Genomic DNA, 18516 nt, shown 5'->3' with positions numbered 1-18516 from the left:
CTGTGTGATTGGTGTGGAATTAGAGAAACAGTGGAACATGTACTTATTAAATGCAATAGATATTCAGAGGAAAGGGCTAAACTAATAGAAGAATTTAAGAAGAAATGTGTTCAACAACTAACACTAAAGAAGCTTCTGGATCTAGAGAAAGGGGACAGTTTATTAATGCAATTCTTAAATGGTACTAATTTAATAAATAGAATATAGATAGAATTATTATTATTATTATTATTCTCTGGATTGTGACGGACTTGAGCTGGAGATGGAGGAGCTGGAACACACAACAACAATCGAAAGCTTGAGTCCTGAATGGTCTGGGGAAAAGGATATATAGTGTCTTTGATCCATTACCCACAGTAGATGGCGGTAATGCTCTTTTAAGAATGCGAGCCGCCAAATAAGCTCGAAGAAGAAGAAGAACAGGATGTAGAACGAGAAAAAGAAGAAAAGACTTGCGCCAACGGAAATGTTTTAGGTTTTGAATGAAAGAACCGCGTAAAGAGAGCACGGCCTGATATTCAATAGTTGTATTTATTTCTGCGGTTCTAAGTCTTTATTCGCCATAAAGATGTCTTGCAGAAGAGGAGCATTGATTGTGTTGGAAGGCGTAGACAGAGCCGGGAAAACCACACAGTGTCACAAACTTGTGCAGGAGTTACAGCAGAGTGGACGAGCAACAGAAATGATGCGATTCCCTGGTAAAACCATTTCTGTTGATGAATGAGTTTCAGTAATAAATCGTTCCTTCTTGCTGGATTTGTTAGAAATCATTGTATAGGTTACCAGGTGCGGAATTTATGCAGACATATCTAGAGAGTACAGACTGTGTTGAAAGGTAATGCTAGTCATGCCAAGTTAAAACACGGGGGCATTTCAAATTAATGCTAAAGTTACCAATACGACATACGTATTCACACATGTACGTTCAGGCTTTGGGCTCCATCATTCAATGTTGGAAGTGAGTTCACTTAGAGATTACAACTGGGTTTGAGACATAGGTGTAATTAATATGCACAGTGCTGGTAAACAATGTTTTTTAGACAGAACGACGGTGATTGGTCAACTCATCAGTTCATATTTGGAGAAGAAGAGTAATCTGGAGGATCACACTGTACATCTGCTCTTTTCAGCAAACCGATGGGAAATGGTGTACGTTTTCATTCCTAAATATATTGCAGCGACAGTAATTTTATTCCAGTTAATATTTTCATCCATGTTTCGTAGTACACATGTAATATAAATCTTTTCCCATTAATGCGAGAGATTATGCTTCTATCAAAGGTCGATAAACATGTAACTAGTCAGTATTTCAGAGATCCATTTTCTTATTTCAGACCTCTGATGAAACAGAAGTTGGAACAGGGAATTAATCTAGTGGTGGACCGTTATGCATTTTCAGGAGTGGCTTTCACTAGTGCCAAGCCTGTAAGTGTTTTTTGTTACTTCAAAACATTTTATCAAAGAAATGATTTAAAAATAGTATAAATAATGTTGAGATGAATTCTTTAAACAAACATGATGACAGCACATATGTCCATTGAATCATTTTACTTTGATAAGTCAACAACAGCCGAATTCAAGCCTAAAAATCAGTTTAGTTGTTTTATATGTTCAGGGCTTTTCTATAGATTGGTGCAAGAATCCAGATGTTGGATTGCCAAAGCCAGACCTGGTGATGTTTCTGCAGCTTAATCCTAGTGTGGCAGAAAACCGTGGGGAGTTTGGATCTGAACGGTATGAAACAAGCCATTTCCAAAACACAGTTCATCAAAGGTTTGAAGAGCTAATGGAAGATACCTCTGTAAACTGGAAGGTGCGGGTTTTTTACATTTAAGACTGAATGTGTTTTACAGCATGTATTTATAATATGTATAACATGTTTTTCTTGATTTCTCTTATCCAGGTGATTGATGCAGCAAGAACCATTGAAGAAGTGCACAAAGATATTAAGCTTTTAAGTGAGAATATTATCAGCTTATCAGAGAATAAGCCAATCGGAACTCTGTGGAGGTGAACAGCTCCTCCAAATCAGCTAGCTTAAATGAGCAATGTTTTTTTTATATTTGACTGTGCTGCATAATTAAAGGAATAGTCTACTCATTTTCAGTGTTGAAGTGTGTTGTTGCCTTGACTGGGAATTGTTGATGCATCCCTCTGTCGTCTGTGTGCGTGCACGTGGGCGCTGGAGCGCGCTGCGACACTTCGGTGGCGTTTGGCTTGGCCCCATTCGTTCAGTGGTGCCATTCAGAGGTGGAGTTGGAGGTGACCAAACACATCGACGTTTTTCCTATTTAAGACGAAAAGAGGAACTATGTTTTATGGCGTGATAGCACTTTTGGGAGTACTTCGACTCGGCGCAGTAACACCCTCCCTCTCCCATTATGAGAGGGAGAAGGGGAGCGGACTTTTCAGGCGAGTCGAAGTACTCCCAAGGGTGCTGTTGCGCCATTAAATATAGGTTCTCTTTTAAATCTGCTTAGAAAAGCGCTACGTTTTATTTTGTACCACCAAACTTGCTTGTATAACTACTCGTCTTAAGTAGGAAAAACGTTGATGTGTTTTGTCACTTCTGGCTTTGTCTCTGAATGGCACCACCGAATGAATGGGGCCAAGCCAAATGCCACCGAAGCGTCGCAGCACGCTCCAGCGCCCACGCGCACGCACACAGACGACAGAGGGATGCACCAACAACTCCCAGTCAAGGCAACAACACACTTCAACATTGAAAATGAGTAGACTATTCCTTTAACAAACTTAAAACTAATTGATTGTTATTATTTTTAATGAATTCAAATTAAATATTCATAAAATAAACTTGTGTACAGAGATTCTGAACTTGAAAAAGTCCCAGTATGTAAATGCTCAACCTTCCTTGATTGCCATTTACAAGTTAATACAGGTCCAAAACCTTGTCGAAAGTAAATGCTAAATCAAACCTGATAAGCAGTTATTCCAACCAATACCTTAAAACATGTTATGGCAAACCTGTGTCTGAGGGTAAAAAGGCACCATATCACTTAAAAATAAATCTATAGTGTTAAGACTTATAGATACAATTAAATGCAAGTACATGAAGATACTATGGGCCCTGACTTTGGCTCACTCAGGAGGACACAGATTAGTCAATATAGCAGTTTAAGAAGAAAGCTGTGTGTTTGACGCAGGTGACTATGCCACACTGGCCGTGGACGTCAATGATATTCTTTCTTTGTCTCTCTCTCCCCTCTTTTCTTTGGAGGGGCTCTGCCATAGGATTCTAAAAGTCTGGCCAAATGTAATATTTCTTCACAGAGACAGGATTTCAAACTCTTCATCTTCAGAATCAAAGAAACGCTCCAGCCGGTCTGAATCAGAGAAGTCTGTTGAGAAATTACAAAGGAAAATAAAACGCCTATTATTGTACTGCAGCTAGCATGAATATGGTACACAATACACAATTATAGACATAAAAAGCCCATGGCACATTATATCAGCACAGTCTTCTGGCAACAGTGTTTCAAAATATTTCATTGCTGTCTTTTAAATTCCTCAAAGTCATGACTGTTTAAAATACACTTAGAATCACATTCATGATTTTAGGATAAAATTACACTTTTTCACGTCAATCCAAAAATAGAGCCGACTCCTGCTACGTGAGCGTGCACTGCTCATGCTTGGGTATGAAACTGGCATTAGTAGTAACAAATTTGCCTTTCAGGATATTTATAAATGAGTCTGCACCAAAACATTGACCAGATTTGCATTTAAAAGATTTAGTAAGCATAAAAAAAATGAATGTCTCACTTCCAATGATAGTGTTCCACTGATCAGGGATCATTCTGCACTTCAGCTTCTCAACAGATTCCAAGCTATAGGGTTAACAAAGCACTACTGGCCTGACCTAATTTAACGTTTCAGTAAAAACCACATCCTCATTTAGGGATTAACTTTAAACTTGCAATTGAGGAGGCTTAAAAAAAATCTACAATTATATGTGTGACTAAATGATCAGAAACAGACATGGGTACGAGCGCGGTGGCACGATTCAACCATGCGTTAATTATAACGTCTTAACAGAGTGAGTTTGGTGGCTCAGTTACTTGTCTTGTCTAGAGGTCGACCGATTTATCGGCCGGGCCGATTAATTGGCCTATTTTTGGCATATTTTAAAATTTTGATTTTGCTGCAAAATTAGGCCGATTATTAGGCAGACGCATCTGCGGGCACCTAAGCATTGTTGTAGAACTCGTGACGCTGCCTCTTGCTGCAAGCAGATCTCCCGTGTGTGCAGCCGTGCCTTGTTCACAAACAGCTTTAGTAAAGGATGGCGGGATCGCGCGAATTAAGCAGCCAGTACAACAGCGCAACGGGCTTATGTCTCGCGGTGCACTGTCCGTGCAAAGATTAGGCTCATTTCATGTGATTAATGGGTGATGATGATCTTTGTTTGCGTGACAGAGAGAGCAGAGCCGCGCACGCACACTTTCTGTCTTTAAACCGTCTCCCTGCTTTTATTACTCAAAACAAAACTGACTCAATGGCGAAAGGTCAGAAGACCAAATCATATCCACTGAGGAAATGTTTTTCGTGTTGTTACAGTAACACTTTGTTTACAGGTTTGCGCTGCTCAGCCTGGATTAGAACATAACGCATCCAATTCGCGAACTGATTCCTTTGAACGGATTCGTTTGAATGAACGGTTGAAACAACAGATCTGTCCCAACACTAAACTCACAAGACGTCACTGTCAGCACAATCAGTCACTTATAGCGCCTCAGAAATGAGAATGTTAATGTGTTTAGAAAGATTTGCCCTAAATAACAGTCTCAACTAAAAAACAAAACACATTTACTATCTCAACTTTATGATGAATAAATAATTTATCAGTCTTACCAAATAAGGATTTTATCCTACAAAGCAATAAAAGCCATGGTAAAAAACTGATCAAAGATGATGACAGCAGAGTGTCAGGTAATATCTGTGTCTGATAAATGCATGGTGCAGAGGAGGTTGAAAAACTCTTCAGAAAGACCAGTCATAATTTGTTTAAATACTTTGACTTAAATAGTGACATTTTTACATTTAAAATATCTGCTAATGATGAGAACATTTTGATTATTATGTACATATAGAAAATCGGCCAAACATATCGGCCATCGGCTGCCCTGATTTCCAAATATCGGCATCGGCCAGAGAAAAAGCCATATTGGTCGACCTTTAGTCTTTTCAGCTTTGAACTGTCAAGTCCAGGATACCCTCCTTATCCTACAGTACATACAAAGACATCTTTCATAAAGACACAGAATATTAACAGCACAGGTGACCGGTGCTCGTATACTGTGCTTCTCCGTCATTCACGTTACAGTGAGAAACAATGGCAGTAAAAGAACAAACATGGCAGCGCTTTGCAACATGACAACTGCATCCACATATCTTGTTCATTATATCACAATATCTGAGCTTTGCAATATATCCTGCTTCGTTAATCAATACCATAGATTGCTTTTAAAAATTGTCAAATGTTTTTATTTTGAATCAGCCAGTTAGATCACAGATTTATTTAGGTAGTGATTTATAATACCAAAATTGCATTTCCTTTCCCTGCATAAACTGTTTATTTACTTTTTGAATGACAACATCTACATTGTTGCTGTTTAATTACACAGGCAATTTCATCATGGCGGACAAAATATTTAATGAATCCTTGTTGGTGCAATCCACCCTAAGTGTTTAAAGTTACTTTTATATGCTATGTTAACTTTAAAGGAATAGTATGTAGGATGGTGGCCAAAAATGGTACTGCAATCACTTTCAAATTACTGTAGAGCGATGTATCCCATTCCCCTCCCCCTGACTCGAGGTTGCCAGATAGTATAGGCTGTAGGATCCAACAGGAGCGTACTGGTTGCTACAAGAAGCTTCCAATGGCAAATGATGAGTCCTACACTTACGTTTTTTTTCTTTTAAGCCGACCGGCCACGCTAGCAGGCCGGACGAGTCTTTATTTACAAACTATTAAGTTTACAATGTATCGTATTGATGAAGAAGGGTATTAAACTTGTCATGCCATATATCATTACAAAGGGTTTAAATGTCATTTTGAAGTGCTGTTTCATAAAATAAATGCTCTAGCAAAATGACTAATAAATTTAATGCAACGAGGTCATATTTGAAATGTTCATTCATAAGATGACATCATACCTTTATTATGAAACAGCACGTCCCTCCAGACTCATGCTGCTCCATGCCAAACGTTCACATTATAACATCCACTTGCAGTTTTTGTCCACAAACATATTACATATGAGAAATATTGATATTCCATTGGATTTTGTATACAATAATCCTCAATCCAATATTGTTTTTCAATAATTGTGCACGCAGCGCGATTCTAATATGTAGAAGGCCTAACGTTATGCGATCAGGGCAATCTCGATGCCAAACGTTCACATTATAACATCCATTTGCAGTTTGTGTCCACAAACATATTACATATGAGAAATATTGATATTCCATCATACTTTGTATAAAATAATCCTCAATCCATGTTGTTCAATGTCGCAATGAAATTGAAATGAAAAACTATATATATATATATTTTATATTGTGGTATTATTAACAAATGACTTATCTGTGAGCTTCATTATTTAAAAAAAAAATCGTGTGTGCTCATAATCTTAAATCAAAAATGCAAATCTCCTCCCCTCCTCAAAATGATCTCTCTTCACTTCCGGTCAAAAGTATGGCAAGTGGGCGGGGTCCGGGAGAAGATCGCAGCAATTAGCAACACGACCCAACTTCAAACAATCCAATCAGATCTCGATGGACAAATTCAAATCCAGCCCTGCCTTATTTCATCTCAAAAGCCGTTTCATTCGGATATACGTCACCACGGGGAAAATAAGGCATTCGCTACTTCCGTTTCATGGCGACTTTAATAATTGTGCACGCAGCGAGATTCTATTATGGAGAAGGTATAACGTTATACCAGTAATTCTCAAAGTGTGGTCCGTTCGCCAAAAGATGACCTAAACTAGGCAAGTGTTTATACAATCGTCACTTATTTAAGTAGATTTTTAATGCATTTGCGAAACTGTGATAGATTCAAAATTTTCTCCGTTTTCAGCCGTCTCCTCTTTCAAAGCCATCTACTGTACACATTTTTTTTTATTCAAACTTTGTCAATGTATTTCGGATTCATAACATTAGACATTTTTTATCCGACACGTTCGTTGCTGCAGCTGTGGTAACTACAGCAGAGTTGGCAACCTGTATGCCGAAATGTTATGCCTTCTCCATAGTAGAATCGCACTGCGTGCACAATTATAAAAAAACAATATGGATTGAGGATTATTTTATACAAAATCCGATGGAATATCAATATTTCTCATATGTGATATGTGTGTGGACAAAAACTGCAAGAGGATGTTATATTGTGAACGTTTGGCATGGAGCAGCGCGAGTCTGGGATTACTATGGACGTGCTGTTTCATAAAAGGTATGATGTCATTTTATGAATGAACAAATCAGATATGACCTTGTTGCATTAATTGTATTATTTATTTTGCTATAGCATTTATTTCATGAAACAGCACTTCAAAATGACATTTAAACCCTTTGTAATGATATATGGCATGACAAGTTTAATACCTTTCTTCATCAATATGATACATTGTAAACTTAATAGTTTGTAAATAAAGACTCGTCCGGCCTGCTAGCGTGGCCGGTCGGCTTAAAAGGTTTTAAAGAAAAAAACTTAATGTGTGGGACTTGTAGGGCTGGGCGATATGGAGCAAACATTATATCTCGGTATATTTTGCTATATCTCGATAGCCAATATATATATTTATATATTTATACAACAGTTCTTTCTGGTTCTCGAATCTGATTGGCTAAGAGGCGTGCAATATTCTACTGATAACGGCACAGTAACCGCTTCACCTTTCGTATCATTCCGCCACCTAGTGAATGGAGGTCCTCTAAACAGGCTCATCTCTGAATGGAAAAACTGCACCCACACACGGACACACACAACCGCTCTGTTTTGAATCACTCTCCGTGTGTCTCTTTGTTCACTAGCTCGTAAATCAGTCTGTGAATGCCCAATCGAAAGTTATTATTCCGTCAAAGATCAGCGCTCTTGGATGTTACGTTAAAGTTAATGGGAGTAATGTCTTTTCACATCGTGTGGACGATTAACACTTGGAAAGAGGAATGTAAACACAAATTTTTTCTGGAGCTATATCTCTTATCTGAACGCGAAAACACAGTGGAACTGCAGGTAAGCACCGCAGCTTTTAAATGTGGACATTGATCATTTATTTAATCGCGACGTGACTATTAAAACATGTTATGAGATATCGCCACTGGTATATTTATAAGCAGCATGCAAAAACATCTCTCTGACACTTATAAAAAAACAGTTTTATATAGTACTGACAAGAACGAAGTCTAATAATAACCGAGTGCTCGTATCGCGTTAAGACGAAATGGTAAACCAATAGTAACATTATAGAAGTATAGTTTTATTAACTTCTACCTCGCGCCAAAACAATAACAACACAAAAGACACTAAATATAAATAAGAAAACAAGTTAAGTTTTATCATGACACCAAATACTGCTGATTTGATCTCATTTTGACCATCAAAAACAAACAACGCCAACATGAGAGCCAGGGAACCCCTGTCAGAGATGTAGCCCAGAGAGGGCGGTGGTCAGCGGGGCGAGTGAACACTGACGTCCGCTCATGCTTTGGTTCTCATACGTACCGAATCTCACTAAGCAAAACTTTCAAACAGGCGCTATCTTTACTAATCGACTGTAGATTTAAATATAATACTTATATATTCTCGACTGAACTAATCTTAAAACTACACTTTGTGACCAAGAAACGTTAATATAAAGAAACGCCTATCCGTCCATTGAGTTGTTATGAGATTCAAAGCAGCCGAAAGTGTTACCTGTCATTCTGGCCGCCCTCAAATCCGTGGCGGAAGTAGTAGTTCTCAAACAAAGAGACTTTTAAAATAACTCTGTGTGCCGTCGAACTGTTGTATAAAAGCAATATCGCTCTCGGAGTCGTGTGATATAGCTCTATTACACGGCTCTCTGGAATGGTTGATTCTGATTGGTCAGTTGAGACATTTGCAGGTTCGTTCTTTTCAAATAATAACCGCTCCAAAATAATAACGCATAGCCGGTACTACTTGTAGGAGTAAAATCCCACCACGCCAATAAAGATTACTGTTTGGCGACATCTTGTGACAAACACTGGACAACCACAATTAAGAATGGAAAAATTTGACATTAATTAATTTGACATTTGACATGTACGGAAAAAACAAAACATTTAAACAGTGGATAGAAGATCGAACAACGACAAGACACAGAGAGCTTACTGAGACTGAACTTGACAAATTAGAGCATGACAGCTACGAAGCCAACACACAAAAAAATACAGAATGGGCATTAAAACTTCTCAAAGACTGGCTAAAAGAGAAAAAATGGAGACAGACAAGTATGAAGCAGATGATCTTAATAAGGTATTACAATCATTTTATGCATCTGTGCAAAGTTTCGCGGAAGGATAAAAATGTTAATTTAAAACAAATATGCTAATAAAATGTTTCAAATTTATATTCATGTCCATTTATTTTCTTATGTGGCAAGTAGCCGTGTAATAAGTGGGATAATGTAGAGGCAGCCGGTAGTTATCGGTAAATAAGCTCCTTCAGTGTGATACAAGACCCTCCGCTTCGCGTCGGGTCCTGATCACACTGTCGGGGCTTATTTCCCGATAACTACCGGCTGCCTCTACACTATCCCTTACATATCACACTCCTACTCGAGCGATATTGCTTAAATATGTCGATGCCTTTGCGTGGAAAATACCCTCCCCAAAAAACTACTGCAAAACAAATATATCAAAATCCACAAGTGCTTTTTTATTGAAGTGCAAAGAGGTAGTTCACGTAGGAACAAAGTGCTTCTGCAACATTTAAAAAATATATACAAAAATTATACTTTAACTAAGAAAATACATTACATATTGTCTTCTTTTTATTCAAAAATAAAACAACTTATCTTTAGATATTACATTTTTGGTAGATGTTGAGAATTCTGAGTATTTTTTCTGTAAAACCTCAGGAGATAAGGGTATTTATCCTGGAATAACATAGGTTTTAGGAGTAAATGGGTTAAATATGAGAGAAAACACTGTTGTTGTTACACAGAAAACTACAGAACACGTGCGCTTGCAAACCGCATCATAGGGAGAGAGAAAGCTCTCACATCAAGAAAACGTGTGTGTGTGTGTGAAGCACTACTGCTAACCTTTGTGTAGTCATGATAAACTAGATCAGTCGTCTTCTCTGTCAGTAACATCCGTGACTGATGACATTTACGCGAAAAAGAAAGTATACGGAGAAACGGGAATTAAAGCACTGCCACCTTCTCACTGTCACCAGAGAGAGATGCGCGCTGTCGAAGCGCTTCATGCAACGAGAGAGAGAGAGAGAGGGGCGCGCTGAGCGCTCGCAACAATGAATTTAAGCCGTTTTAAACAGTAAAATATACATGTAAACGGGAATCATGGAAGATCAATTCGTGGTGGCCAGTGTTGATTCCGCAACGGGCGCCGCCATGTTAAATGAGACAACACGCAAGGGGAGGGGGGACAAAAGCAAGGAGGCGGGGGTGAGCACAGCACGCAGAGAAGGCAAAGAAGCAAAGTGGCGAAATCAGAATTTAATATAAACATTATATCGATGTATATGATATGTCAAATTCCATTTCGAGTTTTTAAAATATATCGATATAGTTTGAATATCGAGATATCACCCACCCCTAAGGACTCATCACTTGCCATTGGAAGCTTCTAGTAGCAACCAGTACGTTCCTATTGGATCCTGCAGGCTATAGTATCTGGCAACCTCGAGTCAGGGGGGAGGGGAATGGGATACACCGCTCTACAGTAATTTGAAAGTAATTGGAGTACCATTTCTGGCCACCATCCTACATACGGTTCCTTTAACCTATAGTTTGATCAACAAAATAACGTTGGATTTGTGCCTTTAATTCTCTAACATGTATTGTATACATGAACAAATGAAATCTATGTACATAGTGCCATACATCATAAGAGATTACCTGGAGTGAGATTGAGTACATCTGCTGTAATTAGATGAGATGGCTGACTTTCCACTAACTCAAACATAGGGAGGCCTCTACAGTTTGAAACCTGCACAGGCCATAAAAGAACAGTGAACAGAGATATAATCAAGACAGACGCTTCTTAAAATAAAGATCAATGTAATGAGCAGATACCTTACGAATCTGTGCGCACCAGTCATCAAAATCATCCTCTGTTTGACAAAAGAACCCCTGAAAGACAATATTTTGTATTGATAATACTGCAAGAGTTTTCACACTTGAAATTGTTAATCCACATGTTAATGTACATTTGAAACCCCAGGATTAACACAGTTTTTGGCATTTCTAACTTTCCCTTCAGACACTGAATCTACAGCAGTATGCAGAGTGTTTATGCAACCATATAAATTGCATGAATATTTAATGAGGTCAGCACTGGTCCAGGTCAGCACATGTAAACAACCCACTGAAACATTATATCACACTGTATTACTGTATCACTCTATAATACAAGTGTTAAAAATTGTTTAATGAGGAGTAAAAATGGCTTTACAAGACAATAAAGCAGGGTTAATTTTAGTATGTCTGGGGGCGTGTACACCAAAGCTTTAAAATGCGGCTGGAAATGCCAAGTGGATGCAGACTATAGGTCGGTTTGGTTGCTATAATACTTCTGCTTTGTTTATCAGTCTTGAACGATGCATTGATTGCTTGTTGTGATATTGGTCCCGCCCCTCCTCCACTGAGATTGGACGGCCAAGTCAGAAGTGACATTGACGAGCTGAGCGTTTCACCCAAAGTTGAAAATTTTTCAACTCTCAGCACAGACAAAACCCGCCAGCTGCTGGCGTCTTTGAAAAGCGAGGCTTCCATTGGAAACATTTGAAAACTAGGGCTGAAATGATTAATCGAGTAACTCACAGTTGAACAACAGACCGTTGTTCAATGTTCAGGAAGCACGCCATAGCGCGTGATACATTTTGAATTTATTTGGCTCGATGGCGGAGAGTAAAGATGTACATAAATGTCAGAGAATGTCTGAAGTTTGGGATCATTACATTCTTATTACATTACAATCAGTATCTGAACCGAAAACATCCACTGCTGTTTCACCAATCGTCGCTAAAACAAGGTACGTAGCCTAAGCCTATACATTGATGTTCGCTGATTTTAATCCCATACTGTATTTGTAGCGATGTCGCGATTTGGTTTGAGTAGATATGATGTTTAGCTTTGATGTTTTTGAGTAAGTGTATTCACGTTCAATTGCAAAAGAGTATAGCCCTAAAAGAACCCCTTCACACACGCGTGCACCCTCGTCTCTCACGCACAAGTCAGACCAATCGCAGCAATGTATGCATCACATATGCTTAAACTTTTATGCTACCACGCAACAATAATTTCAGGGTTTCCCGCAGCACTTTGCAGTTCGGGCGGCCCGCCTAAGCTGGAAAACCCTACCACCTTAACTAGGTTGTCCAAAAAAATTATAATTCCGCTGCGCAAAAGGCCGTCAAGTGCATCTCGGAGAATAGCGCAGACGCGCTTCACACCGAGAGTGGGCACGCGCACCACACGGCCGAAATTAGACAAAGATGTTGTCCGACACTGTCTGGAGGATAGACAGTTGATAAAACGTGTGTCCGTGAGAACTGTCAGTGGACTTATGTTTTGGTTTATTTAAGCCTGATATTGTATTAGTCTATATTTCTTGCAAATTTAAAGTAAGTTAGATAGTGGTTATGTTGTTTATGCAACTTGCTAGCTAGGTTGCACATGCCTGTTGATTAGATATAATTGTTGAGCGCTCTTGCTCACGTTATTTATGTGCATTAGTTACATGCTACAGTAGTTACACTCCTTTAAGATAATAATTAACAGTGGGAAATAATCAGTTTATACAATCTTCGTGCTATCTATCATCGTTCGCCAGACGTTCTACAACATCTGCTTTAGTTTGTGTTTATTAACCCTTTAGTTTCACTTCATCACACAGCTATTCCCGTTAGAGGTATCTGTTAAAAACATTTAATTCTTGAATAATCTAGTATGTGTTCATTTTCTGTCATAGTTTCTTCAAAATTAAGTGTTATTTGAGTGTTTTTAATAAAAATATTTTCATTTTCATCATGACGCATACGCCCCTCCCCTTTAATTGCCACGCCCCCGCACAACTCTACCACCTTAACTAACTAATTTTCTGCAGGAAACCCTGAATTTCACCATGCATTCACTGTATACACAAAGACGTGATGTCATGACGTTTTTTTCAAACGGATGCTTCACCTAAAATGCACCGCAATGCAAGCTAAATGCAGCGTTCTATTGAAAATTAATGTATGTATTTCTGCCGTACCAAACTGCAATGAAGCAACTGGTCTGACTGGGGCGTCACTCTTCCTCATGCACAGCATGTGTGCGCGCACACACACACACACACACACACAGGTTGTTAGTAGCCTATGGTAAATGCTGCAGGTGTAGAAATCTACATAAACAGATATTTACTTTGATGTCAGGGCTAGATTACAACATGAAACCTGTTGTGCATATTAATAAATTAAATTGCTCTAAAAATAAATTAAAATGGCACTAACAGTATACACACTAAATGAGTAAAAACTGCAACAAATAGGCTTAGTTTTGGAGACAAATGTTGGAATTGGAATCAATACCTCTGTTTTTTTTGTTTTTTTTTTTAAATAAAAGCCAAATGCTTGGTCATTTTACAGTCACGTCATTTCGTTATGGATCATTTGTTTTGGTTATTTAAGTTTAAGTGCTAGATTAACCGATTAAAAAAAGAATCGATAGCTGCAGCCCTATTGAAAACATACGCCGGCATAAATGCTTTGGTGTGCACGCTACTTAAGTGATAATGCCCTGGGTTTTTGTAACCCCTGCATTAGGATCCACTTACAGCTGCAATGGAGGGGTCAAGCTCACATATATGCATTCTGCATGGAGGGTGCTGGCAGTGGTAAGACTCGTCCAGAAACTGAACATCTTCACTCGGATCCACAGCCGGCTGAGTGGTGTGAGGGTCTAGATAAATAAGCTCATCACCTGCAAGACACCATCATAAAAGTAGTGTTTTCAAATAAAATGTACTGATGTACAGCAGTAAACATTTACTTAAACTTATCCATGTCTTTCTGTAAAGATTATGCTGAGAAACATTGCTCACCCACAAAGCCAATGAAATAGTGAGCACTGTTCGGTTTCCCACCTATTACTCCCAAAGACTGAGGCATCATGAAACATTGCTGGAGATAAGAAAAAGTCAAACACTTGGCCAAATGCGTGATCGTTATGGAGTATGTCAATATTTTCAGCAACTAATCTTCAACAGATACTGTGTGAGCAAGTCAATATTTACAATAGATTATACCTTGAGTGGTTCAAAATAAGCTTCATTAATATCACTCAGGCCTAGTCTTAGAGGAATCAGCAGAACTAGTGGTTTCCACAAAGCAGTCTCATCCTCTGCCAGAGCACACGCCCCCTCTAGATCACCATTCATCTCTTGAGGTTCCACAGAAGCTGCATAGGCTCCCCTCTCAAAGTCCAGCCACGGCATACACAATCTTTCTACAGACAGCCAAAAAAAACGACAATCAAAATATTTTCTTGTCAGCCATCTAATTTTTGAGATCAAAACAAACATTTTAGTTTATTTTATACTTTAAAAAAGCTTGTATGAAACACTGTTGTACATCCTTGTCTTATTTGTTACATAATTGTTTGTCTATGAATATGGAAATTAGTCCCCGCCTTTACTTAATCAAATAAGCCTCGGACCATAGATATGAATATGCGAATCAGTCCCTGGCTTCACTCAAATGTACAAGCTCAGACCATAGATGTATATGTACATAGATGCTGAATTCAGCAAACACGTAGCTGCTAAGGATGGTTTCACAATACATAAGCAATTTGGAGCACATACTTTTCAGTGCTGATGTTAAGGGGGGACTTGAGTATTTTATAAATAACCAGAAGTATAATAAAGTCAAAGTTGACATAAGTTCAGATTGTTGGGATATGTATAAAAGGGTATAAACATGCAATAACATATTTAGAATTTAAAATTCAACCATTAAAAACTGTGTCGTCCTAACTTAGGTTACAAAAGGAAACTCACTGATTTCCTCTATGACCACAGTATTGTCCATAGCTACATGAACTGCCAGTCGGCTCCAGGTGTCAAATACTGCCAGTTTCCTAAATGAGCAAAGTAGTGTAGACACTCAATATTTATGCAAAGGTCATCCAAGAAGAAAGACCACTTGTATAATTTTTTTCCCTGAGTAGTGTTTTGAAGTTAGTGTGTTATATTTTTAAAGTTACCAAATTTGATTTGGTAAACTTACTTGAGTACCTGTGCCACTGTATTAGGACCATACCACTGGCCTATAGACTTGCCCTCACCTACACCCATCTGAGCTAAATAAAACAAGTAAAAAAACTTTAACCAAACCACCATTGTTGTATATGTATAATACTCGGTTAAATGACTTAAGATGTACCTATTTGGTGGATGGAAAAATAGCTGTCCTTCTTGTCAACAAAAGCATTGAGAATACTGATATATTCCGCTCTTTGTCGCTGACCTGGACTCCATTTCCAGTCTATAAAACATATAATAAACATTATCTCAGATAAAAGACTAAATATGCTTTGAAGCCAGAAAAAAAAAACAATTTCCTCTTACCTCTACCTAAGTGCCTGCAGATCAAGGCCTCTGCAAGAATCATCTGTCCACATCGGAGCATGCAGCCCCAGCCAGTATCTGAAGTAGGCCCAGTGCCACCTGTAACATCACATCTCTAAACAAACCCTTTGAAAAAATAATACTGGACTGTTGGTGTGTGACCACCTTTATATCTTGACTGGTGACTAAGTATTTGCATCTCACCGATTGGCTGGAAGTTTTTCCTGTAGGTGAACCACAAACGTGAGGTGACATCAGCCAGAATTTCCTCCTTCTCTGGGGAACGAAGGAAATCACTTGAGAAACAAAAACTAAACACAAACCATCACCCCTTTATATATATACAAAACAGTACTTGATTATCACACAGTAATCAGTTCTGGTTGAGAGCTGGATGTCAAAATTGTGTGAACAACAGCTTAGTAACCTGTAAGGGCGCTGAACTGCTTTCCCAAAATCCAGACAGGCTCTGAAGTCTCTGGGAAATCTTCGATCTCACCAAAGCGCAAAGTGTCGTATGTGAGAGTAGCTGTTGGTGGAAAAGGAACAGGACTGCATACTTACTAATGTAATTTTCACGTTGTTAGACGGCCAGACGTTATTTTTAAAGACACCTGCTGATCTGATTCACGTGATTGTAAGCTTAAAACACGGCACAACGCAGAATCTCTTGGCAAAAAGATTATTAGAGGACTTCAAAAACCTATTTACAAAATGTCCATAACAACAAGTACCCGGCCTCGTCAATACTAGTAATTAACGTGCAACCAGACATATTGACCGTCTCTTAAAACCTGCCAAGTCTAGCAAGACAGCTTGTTTGTGCATCGTAAACGCGTTTGAAGCGCGCTATGCCCCAAAATGCGGTTTGGAAAAGCCGCGTACAATCTTTTGTAACATACAAAATATCAAATAGCTTCTCAAATTGACCACTACGTGTTGGTGCAGTATGGTGTAGGCGACAAAACTGTGTCCATCTCATTTATGACTGGAGACTTTCTTTTAACTGTGCAGCTGCCAGCAGTTAGGACATCTATGTACCATATTTAATGACAAAATCCCAAAATGTAGAGGCCGCTTCTCCAATAACGGGCACGTAGTCGGATGTCGAAAGAAGAATTTTGTTTTTTAACAATTTCATGACATCTGGTCACATAAAGGAAACTGTAAATGGATTGTTTTCTTGCGATTTTCTTACCTGCATCCATCTCGACAGTGATTCAGCCTATCTTGTTTGTTGAATGTTCCTTAAACGACACTGACCAATGAGAAACGACTTCCGCCTTGCCAAGGCTGCGTCATTGTCTGGGTGTATTTTTTAACCAATAGATCGTCTTCAAGGGTGGGACATATGACTCTCTGGGGAAGATGATGTTGAAAAGCTGGAGTTGGCGAGATAACGTGTTGATGTGAAATGTTGAATTGTTTGTCACAATGCAATCGGTATTCCCATGTTAGTAGTTTTTTGTTTGTCAATCCAAGATAAGTCGTCTAGTGGTAACATGATGGTTAAACAGTAATAGGAGAAATGAGGCCCTTTGAAGCTTTGAATCAATTGAACCAATTTCTTCACAAAGTGCTTCACTATTTCGAAGCGTTCGAAACACGCTGACGACACCTGCTGGTCAAAACGTGTTAAGGAAACGAAACACCATTCACGCTGACGACATCTGCTGGTCAAAATGTGTAAAGGCAACGAAACACCATACACGCTGCGATCCCTGCTGGTCAAAATGTGTTATGATCTAGGTCCAAACATAAATCCTTATTCAAATAATTGCAAATATGTTCACAAGAGTATAATGCTTTCAACATGACTTACAAATCATTACATGTAATAAATATTAGTATTATTGTGGTCATGGCCGTAGCCAGCTATGAGGTCACAGAGGTCCGGACCTCGGTACTTTTTTCATATAAAAAAATAAAATTTGAATTTCTCTGAATGACTAATTCGTTTTTCAAAACGAATCCGCATATATAATTAAGTTAGGACAGTTTACTGTATAGTTTAGTGTAAAATGAAGAAGATTGGCTTAAGCTGCGACGGCGCAGGTAATTTGCAGTGTTGCCAGATTCCATTGTTAAAAATCCTCTTTAGACGTAGTGTTTTAGCAATTAATGTGACACTTTGACATTATGTATAAAGTTATTGTTAGGTGTAGGTTAGTATTAGCGATTTCTCTGATTTATTTCTGAAATACAAGGTTTGGACAAACTTTGTTTTTTAAGGCCAATTATTTTTGCTTGTTTTTCGTACTAATATCTGGCAACATGGAAACTGAAAGTTAAGCACCATTCAGCGAGAGCAGGTTATTGCTGACAGGATAAAAGCAGTAATCATCATAATTGTGTCTGTAAGAGTATCAACAGTATCAACAACACTATTGAAAACAGAAAATAACTCTGGTAGGCTACAAAGATGTAGAAGAATTGGGTTTAAATAAAATATGCCAAATATGTTAAAACACGTAGCGTAAAACGGTAAAGCTAATCTCAACAAAACATAAGCATTAATAATTCTAATATTTCATTTAATTTTGAAGTTAACCTTTAACAAACTCATGCTGAAAACAATAAGAGCACTAAACAAGTTCTTGTTTAAAATCTTGTAACGTTTTTGTTATATAATATTGCTTATTAAAATGATTACAAAAATAAACATTGTTG

At 38.4% G+C, this 18516-nt stretch overlaps 2 protein-coding genes across 4 annotated transcripts; one reads left to right on the top strand and one right to left on the bottom strand.

Annotated features, from left to right (window-relative positions):
* The first annotated feature begins 262 nt into the window (after positions 1 to 262).
* Positions 263 to 2504, top strand: dtymk (deoxythymidylate kinase (thymidylate kinase)). The gene is made up of 5 exons (XM_055213519.2): positions 263 to 698; positions 1041 to 1149; positions 1335 to 1425; positions 1616 to 1813; positions 1904 to 2504. Exons 1-5 carry the CDS (start codon positions 569 to 571, stop codon positions 2012 to 2014), a joined length of 639 nt encoding a protein of 212 aa, XP_055069494.1. The 5' UTR covers positions 263 to 568; the 3' UTR covers positions 2015 to 2504.
* A 260-nt stretch (positions 2505 to 2764) lies between these two features.
* atg4b (autophagy related 4B, cysteine peptidase) lies at positions 2765 to 17198 on the bottom strand. 3 transcript variants are annotated; one of them, XM_055213868.2, is made up of 13 exons: positions 17045 to 17198; positions 16274 to 16375; positions 16051 to 16122; positions 15847 to 15945; positions 15662 to 15763; positions 15506 to 15578; positions 15277 to 15356; positions 14524 to 14723; positions 14320 to 14398; positions 14053 to 14198; positions 11307 to 11363; positions 11130 to 11220; positions 2765 to 3359 (listed from the first exon to the last, which is right to left on the bottom strand). In XM_055213868.2, exons 1-13 carry the CDS (start codon positions 17052 to 17054, stop codon positions 3286 to 3288), a joined length of 1185 nt encoding a protein of 394 aa, XP_055069843.2. In that variant the 5' UTR covers positions 17055 to 17198; the 3' UTR covers positions 2765 to 3285. The 3 variants fall into 3 exon arrangements, with proteins under 3 accessions (XP_055069843.2, XP_055069842.2, XP_055069844.2); XM_055213867.2 differs by lacking the exon at positions 17045 to 17198 and adding an exon at positions 16888 to 17038; XM_055213869.2 differs by lacking the exon at positions 17045 to 17198 and having other exon boundaries at positions 16051 to 16157; positions 16274 to 16374.
* Positions 17199 to 18516: the final 1318 nt, after the last annotated feature.

Source organism: Misgurnus anguillicaudatus, chromosome 8 (assembly GCF_027580225.2).
Source record: "Misgurnus anguillicaudatus chromosome 8, ASM2758022v2, whole genome shotgun sequence".
Lineage (NCBI taxonomy): Eukaryota > Metazoa > Chordata > Actinopteri > Cypriniformes > Cobitidae > Misgurnus > Misgurnus anguillicaudatus.
This window is presented reverse-complemented; position numbering and strand designations above follow the sequence as displayed.